At 39.1% G+C, this 12625-nt stretch overlaps 1 protein-coding gene across 3 annotated transcripts in view; it reads left to right on the top strand.

Moving 5' to 3' along the window:
- The window catches only part of LOC128608958 (inactive dipeptidyl peptidase 10-like), a 106282-nt gene that overhangs the window by 59698 nt on the left and 33959 nt on the right, over positions 1-12625 (top strand). For all 3 annotated transcript variants that reach the window (XM_053627203.1, XM_053627201.1, XM_053627202.1), the window contains exons 2-3: positions 5292-5406; positions 6211-6306. In XM_053627203.1, coding sequence (XP_053483178.1) covers positions 5292-5406; positions 6211-6306 — 211 coding nt within the window. The remainder of the gene's footprint in view (positions 1-5291; positions 5407-6210; positions 6307-12625) is intronic.

Genomic DNA, 12625 nt, shown 5'->3' with positions numbered 1-12625 from the left:
ATCATTTCTGTAAACTGTATTCTTCTGCTGCTGTCATCAATGACTTTATCAATCAAGACAGCTGAGCAGCATTCACTGACAATTAGGCACATTTCGTAGATTAGATGATGCCCTTGAATTATGAACAGAATTTCTTTTACCTGACTTTCCTTAATTCAAACTTGATTAATCATCTCATCCGACCAGTTATATCTCCGTTATACACTGATTTGTCATGGGAAGGGTTTTAGCTGATCAGTGTTTGAATAGCTGGTCACGTTGGTTATAACATTTTAAGCCTTGCATATCACATGATCACCGTGAATTCATTCATTCATCTTCATTAACTTCTTTATTCTGGTCAGAGTTGTGGTGGATCCGGAGCATATCCAGGAACACTGGTTGCGACGCAAGATTACACCCCTGATAGGACGCCAGTTCATCACAGACAACCTTGTACACCTAGGGAAAGCACACTCTTGTTCACACCTAGTGGAAATTTAGAGTCACCAATTCACCTGCTAGAATGTTTTGGGGACATGGGAGGAAATCCACTCAGACACTGGGAGAACATGCACGGAAACTCCACACAGTCAGTAACCCGGACTCAGAATTGAGCTGTGAGGCAGCAATGCTACCACCTGCACCACTGTGCCACCCTAAGATCATAATTTTTAGGGAAATTGTGTCAAATGCAGAACAACACGGTTACTGTTTAGAGTGTAAAGATATAAAGTTGCGATGAAATAGAATATGCCAAGGCTGGCAAGTTTGTATAATCTCCACTTTCACAGGAAAGAATCGAAAAGCCGAGATGCTCTAAATATACCGTGTAATTTGATTCCACTGCAGAGGTGGCAGGTCTGATAGGTTTAATTACAATGATCTACTTATTATTTTTCTTACAGATTATGGTGTGAGGGCATATTATTGGAAATGAATTCTTTTCCACTACTCTTACAGTGAGATGATTTCTTTAGGTTTTAGGGATTAGGTTTAGATTTGAGGGAATTATTGTTGGTTGTGGTGTGTTACCAGCTGCTAGATCTGTTAAGACAGACAGGCGTATAGCATCTGCACACAAACACACACAAACAGACACACACACACAGCAGTTGTGTTGCATGACTCTCTTTCTCCTTTTCTTTCTGCCAGGTGTGTATTTATGGCTCTTTCTCCGTTTGCAGAATAACACAGTGAGTAAAGAAAAAGAAGCACATTTGGAAGATATAGTGCAGCCCTGACAGAAAATCAAACATGAGAAAGTGAGAGACTCAGAGAGAAAAAGAAAGCATCTGTGTACATGAAATGGATGTGTGTGCCTGTCTGGGTGACCTCAACTTTATAGCCCTGCTGATTGTTTGGCCTGTAAATTGTAATGGAGGCCTGGTTTTTGGTATAAACCGGTGCATTTGTGTGTGTACTGTATTGTGCCCTACACTGATATTGGCACCCTTGGTAAATATGAACAAAGAAGGTCCTGAAGAAGTGTCTTTATTGTTTAAACTTTTGATCTTTTGTTTAAAAAAATTCACAAAAATACTCTGCCCCCATGGATATCAAACAATTGCTAAAAAACACAGGTTTATCAAAAATATCTTTGTTAAATATAGTTGTGCAACAACAATTATTGGCACCCCTATGAATTTATATGAGAAAAATATATTTGAAGTATTCTCACTGATATTTACACATTTTTTAGTATACCTGGGTGACTAGGAACAGGAAATTGTTCAATCATATGACTTATGAGGTAACACATAGGCCAAATTAATCATTAGTCATTCATAACAATGGGTTAGACCAAGGATTATAGCTGTGATGTTGTTGAGCTTCACAAAATGTGAAGTGACTATAAGAAAATAGCACAAGCATTTAAAATGCCCATTACCACCATCAGGGCAATAATTAAGAAGTTCCAGTCAATTGGAAATGTTGTGAATCAACTTGGAATTGGGTGTGTGTCTATATTGTCTCAACACACTGTGAAGAGGATGATTCGAATGGCCAAAAATCTCCAAGGATCACAGCTGGGGAACTGCAGAAGTTAGTTGTGTCTTGGGGTCAGAAAGTCTCCAAAACTACAATCCGAAGTCACCTACATCACCACAAGTTGTTATGAAGGGTTTCAAGAAAAAAAGCCTCTACTCTCATCCAAAAACAAACTCAAGTGTCTTTAGTTTGCCAGACACTACTGGAACTTCAAATGGGATCGGGTTCTATGGTCAGATGAAACCAAAATAGAGCTTTTTGGCAATAAACACCAGAGGTGGTTTTGGCACAGACAGAGACGTAACCATATGGAAAAGTAGGTCATGCCCACGGTTAAATATGGTGGTGGCTCTTTAATGCTTTGGGGCTGTTTTTCTGCCAGAGGACCTGGACATTTTGTTAGGATACATGGCATCATGGACCCTATCAAATATCAACAGATATTAAATGAAAACCTGATTGCCTCTGCCAGAAAGCTTAAAATGGGCCATGGTTGGATCTTCCAGCAGGACAATGATCCAAAACATACATCAAAATCATCAGTCCTGCCATGACCATCCCAGTCCCCTGACTTGAACCCCATAGAAAACCTGTGAGGTGAACTGAAGAGGAGAGTCCACCAGCATGGACCTCAAAATTTGAAGGATCTGGAGAGATTCTGTATGGAGGAATGGTCTCAGATCCCTTGCCATGTATTCTCCAACCTCACCAGGCTCATAAACCTGTGTTTTGTTTGCAATTGTTTGATATCCATGAGAGCAGAGTATTTTGTGAATTTTTTGAACGAAAATTCAAAAAGTTAAACAATAAAGACAAATGTTCACAGCCTTCTTTGCTCAAATTTACCAAGGGTGCCACTATTAGTGGAGGGCACTGTATGCCTTTAAACACTCATCTAATGTACTTTCTCTCTTTCTTGCTCATATATCACATTATAAATGAATCTAGCAAGAAGTGGGAGAAGGAGAAAAAAGATAACATGTTATTCAATTTATAACCACTGTCATTACTCAAGGACACACTCTCCTACTTACATACATGTACACACACACACACACACACACACACACACACACACACACACCTTTTTAGCCAGTCAGGTTGCATGGTGAAATCAAAGCCTGGGTGAGATGAGTGGAGAAGAGGAAAGTGAAGTAGCTGAACCTGCACTGGCCTTATACAATAAAGCTCAGCGCTGCAGTGTGAGAGTTATAAGATTGAACTTAGTATCAAGAACCACTTCAATTCAGAACTAGTCTATAGTTTCTCAGGAAAAGGCTGTTTGACTCATTCCACAAACAGTCAACCACAAATTATTGTTTTTGGGTGACATATAAGAAAAGGTGATTTGGGGCTATAACAAAACAGGTGAAGGTCACATGATGATGGCAACATGGCGTATGTAGCATGTCTGGATTGTAATCATGCTACACACATATACTGATCAGTACATATGAACGGCTGAGCAGTAAGTACTGAATCGCATACATTAGGTACTGTCACAGTATGTGATTTCAGATGCAGCCTGTGTGTGTGTGTGTGTGTGTGTGTGTGTGCATGGTGCTCACATGGCGTATTCTTGTCTTGCGCCCAGTGTTAAAAGGATTGTGCCCACTGTTCCCACACCATGATACTTACTAAAGATGATGAAATTAATGATTATCCACATAAAAGTGCAATTGTAAATACTCCCAAGATGGGTCTAAAAAGGATTTGTGGTCACATTAACCACTTTAGGAGGTCCAAGGTGCGGTTTAGCCAGATGTTAAGCAAAAATTCATTTGTCTTCCCAAGCCACATTTGACAATCTAAACACCTCATGATACATTACATCAGAGCTGTAATGACTGCCAAAGAAAAAAAAAATACAAAGCCTTTGCTTGAAACTAAAATAAAACCAAAAAACAATTTGGTGGTTGAATGTAATGAGCTGGTTTGCATATTACATGCATACATATATACAATAGAGCAGTCTAGTAATGCATGTGCTTAAAATTAGGAAGCAACAACCAGATGTAAACAAGTCCTACAGCATCTGAGGCTTAGAATAGGATGCCATGAACCACACAGACTTTTTCAATCCAGTAACCAGATCTTGCTTGGTTAAATATAGTTGTTACAAACTGTTTTAATGGTGTTCAGTATTCTTATTGCCAGCTATATGCAACAAAACGGTTCAAGCGGCAGAGTGTTTGAGTGTCTTCGGCTAGTCTATGAGACTAATGATTGAAGCTAATTATTTGGATATTGCATGACTGTGTATGCTAAATGTAAATGGAGAATAACAGTAGAAACAAGATAAATCTGTTGGGAAAAGCAACATTTTCTTCAGCTGTGTTGGTAAATTATATTAAAAAAAAGAGTTCCAACTAAAAGTGAACTTTTATTAGTGCTCTAGTGGTGCAAACGGTTAGTGCACGGTACTTATACAGGTGAGGCTTATAATGCTGAGGTTGTGAGTTTGAGTCTTACCTTGAGCATGGCTTTTAAGAGCATCCTTCAAGTGTAGTCTTGCCAAAGGTTAACTTTCTGTGGGCAGTGGTAGCTTAGTGTTTAAGACATTGGACTATTGATCAGAAGGCTGTGAGTTCAAATCTTAGTACCACTAAGCCATCACTGCTGGGCCCTGGAGCAAGGCCCTTAACCCTCAACTGCTCAGATGTATAAAAATGAGACAAATGTAAGTCACTCTCGATAAGTGCGTCTGCCAAATGCCATAAATGTATTACATTTTTAATTGACCAAATTTCCATAGGCTCCACCATATTAAGTAACGGTAAATTGTGCCATACTGTAATAATCAGAAAATTGCAACTTCTATAGCCCTGGTTATGTCAAGAGTGGTCTTTTTAGATATAAACGTGCTAAACATTACCATTGAATGCAGCTGGAAAATGGAAGAACTGTCAAAATCACTTTAGTGTTCCCTTACACGGACAAAGCCAAAAAAACTCTACATTTACTTTCTCTAGATGTATTTGTGACACACAAAAGAGCTTCTCACAATATTATTGCATATCATCTTGAAATATTGTCGTGACTTTTATGCAGTCCAGATGAATTATTGAATGGCTGTGTACAACAAATAATGACAGGCTGATACATAATACACAGATGGGGTTTAGTAATGTCCCGAGGCACATGGAGCAGTGAGAGAATACATGCATGCTTTAACAGCTTGAAACATGGACCTGCATAACCAAGCACTCTTAACAATCTACTTAATCTCTGAAGAACATTTCTGCTGTGGATAAATCCTGAGTATTGGCTGCTTTTTTTCCCTGTGAATTAACTCTTTCTGTCTCTGTCTCTCTCTATAGGACCTGGGTGGAGTGAGTCCTCCTCAGAGAAACTGGAAGGGGATAGCCATTGCCTTGTTGGTCATTCTGTTGGTCTGTTCGCTCATAACCATGTCGGTCATCCTCCTCACTCCAGGTACACACATACACACATACAATAAGCTTCGTATTTACCAGTTGTAGTAGTTCGGTAATTGTAAATAATTTAGTAATATTATGAATGATCAAATGTGATGAGAGCAAATGTGCAACCTAACACTGTTTAAAGTTTTAATCTGATGTTAAAACCACTCAAGGAAGGCGTTAGTAAAAAGAAGAAAAAGCATTAAAAGAAAGGTTACAGACATGTATAATGCATAATGAGTAATCAGAAGTTCTACATTACAAAGTGGTAGTTCAATGGTTAAGACATTGGCCTATTCAGCTGAAGGTTGTGAGTCTAAACCTTGACACTACCAAGCCGCCACTGTCAGGCCGTTGAGCAAGGCTCTTAACCCTCAACTGCTCAGAGGTATAAATAAAATAAGTTGCATTGGATAAGGGTGTCTGCCAAATGCCATTAATATAAATGTAATAGATTATCATTTGCATTTAATTACATGTGGATTAAAAAGAATAGCCTATTAAAATAAAATTCGAATGCATAATTATGCTAAGATATTTGCTGACAAATATTTTGCTTATTAGATTAAAGATTATATTAACCTAATGTAAGTGAATATTAACTCACATACTGTATACACATTGTGGATAAAAATAACCTTCATCCAAAATTTGGAATTTGCAATCCAAAACTGAAATGAAACAATGAAAATGTTTGTATTGTCAAGCTTGAACATTGAACTTCCCTGTATAGTGTAATTCTTTAAGAGTTTGCATTTGTGTTGTATGTGTGTGTGTGTGTGTGTGTGTGTGTGTGTGTGTGTGCATGTTTTGACAGCGGACACTCTGGCTGGCAGTGACACTAAACTGACAGTGGAGGATCTGTTTAGTCCTGATTTCTACGTACACGATCCTGAGGCTCACTGGATCAATGGTAAGACAATCTACACAGTAAAGGAAACTTTAGGTCCTGAGCAGTCTCCATCTCTTTCAGACATTCTTTTATTTCTTTTCAGTACACACATATACGAAAATACACATATACTATATGGAGATCCATTTGAAATGGCACCCTTTGCTTTGCAGTCCTCATGCAGATGTGCACTTGATGGCAGTAAAGTGGAAAACTATGGGGTGTTTGCTATGGATAGTGCATGAGTGTAAAAACCTTTGGCACACACAGTCATTGCTTAAATGTTGCTTAAATCCCAGCAGTGCCTGATACAGGCCTCCTCTCTAGGGAAGTGGTAGCTCAGTGGTTAGGATGTTAGACTTCTGTTTGGAAGGTCGTGAGTTTAAATACCGGCAACACCAAGCTGCAACTGTTGGGCCATTGAGCAAGGCCCTCTCAATTGCTCAGTTATATAAAGCAAATGAGATAATTGTAAGTTGCTCTGGATAAGTGTGTCTGCCAAATGCCACAAATTCTTGTGTGATGATCAATAAACCTTTGTAATTTTCCAGATAAAGATAAATGAAGTTCTAAGACATTTCATCAGACCACACTGACGAATGCAAAGAATGAATCATGATGAAATCAGCTGTGTATAATCTTCACAGTACGTCTGTATCAAACAACGCAGGCTATAGATAAGTGAAGAATAGACAAACTGCTGAGGTGTTTAATTCCTCTTATACCACAACACTTTGCCAGTGAATGTCCATGAAACAAGTTAGCTCCTGTTATCACTTACGTTATAGCAGCTATAAACACCTCTACAGCCTATTGAAGTTAATAAGCTTTTTACAGAGAATCTGCAAAGCTCAAAGCACTCCATCTTTTCTCAATCTTCGCAAAAACTTTACCTAGGACTGTTACAAAGCAAGGACACCTGTTAAATAAACCTCTCCTTAGAATGTTAATGATTATACATTTTGCTTTGTTAAATAACACCACAGTTGCGTATTAACCGTAGATTATGTGGAGTGTCCACCATACAAGTCCCTGTGAATGAATTATTACTTCAGAAATGATAACGTATTAGAATAAGCCCATTAATATAAAATTGTGATTAGACTTGTATCCAGAACTTCTGACAGAGCTGCTGTTATAGAAAATTAATCAATTCCTTCTGACCACTCAGTATGGAGACTTCAACAGCAATGTGGTATAAAATTGTACTCAGTTAAATTAGACACTTTTGGCAAGCTTTTCGTTTTCATAAGTTGCAACCTTAATGCTCAATTAAATGTTACTGTACATTCATGAAAAAGACACCTTTGAGTGTTTTTCTCTTTATCAATATTGCATGTTGTTCCCTGCTCTCAAATATCCATCTGCCAGGATTTCAGCCAGTGTCACAGGGGGATTTAGGAGAGAGATGCTGATGAGACCTCTATTGATGTTGGCTTTGCTGAAGAGTGCATTAAAGGCTTAAAGTGGGTGCTTGGCAGGACACAATTGAACCCCAAAATGAGAAATGGGACATCCTACAGACTTGTGGAGCTTGTGTGCACACAAATGAGGCCCACAAGACCTCCAGTGCACCAGGGCCTATGAATACTGAAAAGATATGTTGTTTTTTTTTGACGCTATGCTATGCATCTGTTCCAATGTAAATCTTGAATGTTGCACTGGAGGTCCAGTTGTTGTGTATACTTGTGATTGTTGTTACTGCTGTGCCCTTGCACAAGACTCATAACCTTCACATGTGCTATGCTTGGATTGCAAGTAGAATAAATGTAAATGTATAACAAATTCAAGATCCTACCACAAGCCCATATCCTAGATGTACTACTATCAGAAATTCAGAACGACTGACTGAAAACCTTCACAGACACACACATACAACTGCTATGTGAGAACCTCAGTGAGTGACAGCAGGGCTTACGGCTTGATTTACAGCATACTTTACTGAAACTAGTGTCAGTGTCCTGAAAGCTGTCTCGTTCTCATTCTGGGCATTATGATAGATGGAGCAGAGGGTTTTATTTGTGTTGGAAGTGGTTGTCTATTATATGATTAGTGTGATTGTATGTGTGTTATATCTGATGTATTTTGTTTAGTGATTATATTGGAGTAGTTGTCTGTATGGGGGTGGTTGATGTCTAAGAAAGAGAGGGAGAGAACTATTCAGTGTGGGTGTTATATTCACTCAGGTCTCTAAGCAACATAAATTAAATTCGGTTATATATTTTTAGCTCTATTTTGTACAGACACAAACATAATGTATTGAAATAATGGGTAAATTTTATTTGGACCTGAGATATTTCTTCTTTTTTTCTCCCACTTAAATTCAGTGAAATTTGCAGTCAGAAATGAATCTGTCTGCTCTGATATTGGTCGAGCAGCAGTAAAGGGGGTGTCTTTTGAAACCCACCTTGGTCCAAACTTTTAGCTCAGACCCCAGGACATTTCTTTTTGTCGTTTTTTTCCTGATGTCAAGCCACAAGTCCTGTCCCATTTCTTATAACCCGGTTTTGCAGATTTGTACACTATTTCTGTCACCCCATTTCTGTATAAATAGGCTTCTCCAAAACACTAACAAAATACAACATACTGGGGTTATTTTTATCCATAACATATAAAACAACAACCAAGTTGTGTCTACTAAATGTGAATCACAATGTTGACATGTCATTATGTATGTATGCATGTACTGTATAGAATTAATAGAATCAATATGTCTACACAAAATGAATTACAGACCCACTAATACACATTTTATAATTTACCATAGCAAAGTAAACACTCACAAAAAGTAAACACAAAAACAGAAACACATTTGTTAAATCAGCCAGTCAGTTATTCCTACATAAACTCTATCTATCTACATGCAGTGGAATTGTATATCACTGAGTCTGTCCCATGTATTATATTATATATGGGTGTGTGCTTGGATTTTAAAGAAATGAGAGGACCTGATGTGATTGGATAATACCTAACTGCACCTCGTTAATAATGTATTTAATCCAACCCAGTTCATTTTTATAACTATTTAGACCTGTGCCACACCCATATACTCCAATGAACTTAATTTGTGCCCTTGCATGATTATTACAAAAATAGGACCTTTTATATTCATAGTTGATTGAGTCAGGAAGAAACATTTTGTGTGTGTGTGTATTTCATTAAACTCTACAAACCACAGATGGATAAGGCAGCTCTATCTTTAAATATGTCCCATTGTAATAGTCTTCTGCACACTTTATACAACACAACTGAGAACGTTCACAGGTAATAGCACTGCACATGCAATAAGAAACCTGAGTTATAGCTCAATACCCTCCCCTCCACTGAGGTGCAGAATGTGGTATTGCTCTTTCAGGGTTTGGAAATAGCTGTAGGAAGGTTAGATGTGGTACTAAATTTCTGGAAGGAGTTTCATTTGGAAAGCTTTCAAAATGAATAATCAATACATTAATGGAGAGGGTAACCCACAATTTACTCATAGCCTTTAACTGATCAATATGGCAGGAGAACAGTGCTGAGAACTGCTAATAGCAAATATATAAATATAGAATAGTGCTGAAAGTCCAGGTGAACCAAGTCCATAAGCGTGCGTGTGTATGTTCCAAACTGTGTGTGTATGACTCAGAGTAAAGGTGAGCAAGAGAGAAAGTCAGAGATGACTAGTTTGGAATTTGAGCTAGAATTCAGACCATCCCTAAAATAACTGAACTATGCTGCAACATTTTTTAAACGCATACCCAAATGCTGAGTGTATATATAAATATAAATATTTAAATACCATTTCTAAAAGCAACTGACAATCACTTCATACCCTCACACATAAAACACACATCTGTTCAGCCAGCATGTGGCAAAACAGAGTTAGTTAGTTAGTTACATTTATATAGAGCTTTTCTAGACACTCAAAGCGCTTTATATAGTTTGGGGAGATGGGGGGGGGGGGGGGGATCTCATCAACCACCGCTAGTGTGTAGCATCCACCTGGATGATGTGACGGCAGCCATAGTGCGCCAGAACACCCACCACACGTAAGCTATTAGTGGAGAGGAGAGAGTGGTGTAGTCAATTTAGGAATGGAGATTATTAAGCAGCCATGATAGATAAGGGCCAATGGGGGAATTTCGCCAGGACACCTACCCCTACTCTTTTACGATAAGTGTCCTGGGATTTTTAATGACCACAGAGAGTCAGGACCTCGGTTTAATGTCTAATCAGAAAGATGGTGCTGTTTCTACAGTATAGTGTCCTCATCACTATACTGGGGCATTAGACTGCACATAGACGACAGGGTGAGCGCCTCCTACTGGCCTCCTAATACCACTTCCAGCAGCAACCTTGGTTTCCCCAGGAGGTCTCACATCCAGGTACAGGCCAGGCTCAACCCGGCTTAGCTTCAGTGGGAAACCAGGCGAGAGCTGCAGGGAGATATGTCTCTGGCAGAGCAGAGCAGTCTTTCAAATCCACACTACAAACAAAGTTAGGATAAAGAGCCATGTTAATTCTCAATCACCTCGAATTAGTCAACTAGAGCAAACATACAATGTCTAGCAAGCATTATAATCCACCTAACAAACACACTTAAAAAAACGGAAAAGAGAAATTGTGGTATTTAGATATGTCTTCTGAAGGTAGCAAATGGAGAGAAAAAATTAGCATAAAATGAAAAACACAATGAAAGAGTGTTTTGTGCATAGCTTAGACACCACTTCTGACTTCCTAGTTTAATACTCATATAAGTCTACATTTGAGATTTAAAATTATTGTGGCAAATTTGTTATCCGGTTCATTTAATTGCAGTTCACGTAGCTGTTTCAAATGGCTGTTGGAATGCCTTAAGTTTGTAAAAAACCCCCAATAAAATGAAATCTTTTAGCAGTCTTAATCAGTCTTTTGATTAATTTGTATCTACTGTTATATAAAGCCTGTAAAGTGCAGTGGGTAGTGCTGCTGACTCACAGCTCCAGGGTTCCTGGTTCAATCCTGAGCTTGAGTTACTGTTTGTGTTAATGTGGGATTCCTCCAGGTTCTCGGGTTTCCTCCATGGTGCCCCGCGTGTCAAATTTGAATGGGATAGACTCTGTATTTTCTGCAACCCTGACCAGTTCACGGAAATAACCCCCTATTGTGCGAGTGTGGACCATGACCCCAACTAAATGACATTAATGATTGCGAAAGTGCAGGGAGAACTGGGCTGGGCTGCTTCTGCTTTACATGAGACAGCCAGGCCCCTCACTAAGATGCTTGGGGAGACAGGGAGAAAGGGAGGTGGTGGATTGTGGAAATATTGTCACTGGTAAAAATGGAGAGAGATGGGAATTTCTAGAAATTTAACAAGGAAAAAGATTGAGCTTCAGGCATAGTCTTTTACCCAAATTTAATTATTTCACGTATACATTGATATGATAATGAGGATATTATTATATTACAATATTGATCATACCACCATATGGACAGTCCGAGTGTGTCAGTGTTTTATCAGAGCTTTCATCTGACTTGGATGACAGTGTAAACCCACATTCAGTTTAAATCCAATGATTGTCATTTTTCTCTTTCTCAATAAGAGGTGAGTAGGAGAGGTAAATAAAGGGGAATAGGATCGATGCTCGGTGAAAAGGTGTGTATGTGTGTCTGTTTGTGTGTGTGTGTGTCTGTCTGTCTGTTTGTATGTGTGCGTGTGCATGTCTGTGTGTGTGTGTTTGTGTGTGTCTGTGTCTGTGTGTAAGTGTGCGTGTGCCTGTCTGTGTGTGTGTATTTGTGTGTGTGTGTGTGTGTGTGTGTGTGTGTGTGTATTTGTGTGTGTCTCTGTGTGTGTGTGTGTGCGTGTAAGTGTGCGTGTCTGTGTGTGTGTGTTTGTGTGTTTCTGTGTGTGTGTCTGTGTGTGTGTCTGTGTGTGTCTGTGTGTGTGTGTCTGTGTGTATGTGTGCGTGTGCGTGTCTGTGTGTGTGTGTGTCTGTGTGTGTGTGTGTGTGTTTATGTGTGTGTGTGTGTGTGTGTGTGTGTGTGTGTGTGTGTGTGTGAGTTACAGAGAGCAAAATCTTGAATAAAACATTCCCGTGCAGCTCTGTATCCACGAGTTGTATGGGATTGAGCAAAAGCTGCACTGAATAGTATATTATTAGTGGGCAGGTGATTGCAACTGGCAGATATGTGTGTGTGTGTGTGTGTGTGTGTGTGTGTGTGTGTGTGAGTGTGAGGGAGGGAGAGGGAGAGGGGAGGGCTCAAGCGGAGTGAGAAATGTGCAGTCATTGGTTGTTATGGTAACAGGATAGAAGGATGAAGCATGTGGGGCATTCAGGTCTTTTTTTGGCGGTAGCATGAATATTTCAGTGGGTCATTTCCC

Source organism: Ictalurus furcatus, chromosome 6, assembly GCF_023375685.1.
Source record: "Ictalurus furcatus strain D&B chromosome 6, Billie_1.0, whole genome shotgun sequence".
Taxonomy (NCBI): Eukaryota; Metazoa; Chordata; class Actinopteri; order Siluriformes; family Ictaluridae; genus Ictalurus; species Ictalurus furcatus.
The sequence above is the reverse complement of the archived record's forward strand: the minus strand, read 5'-3'. Positions and strand labels throughout refer to the sequence as shown.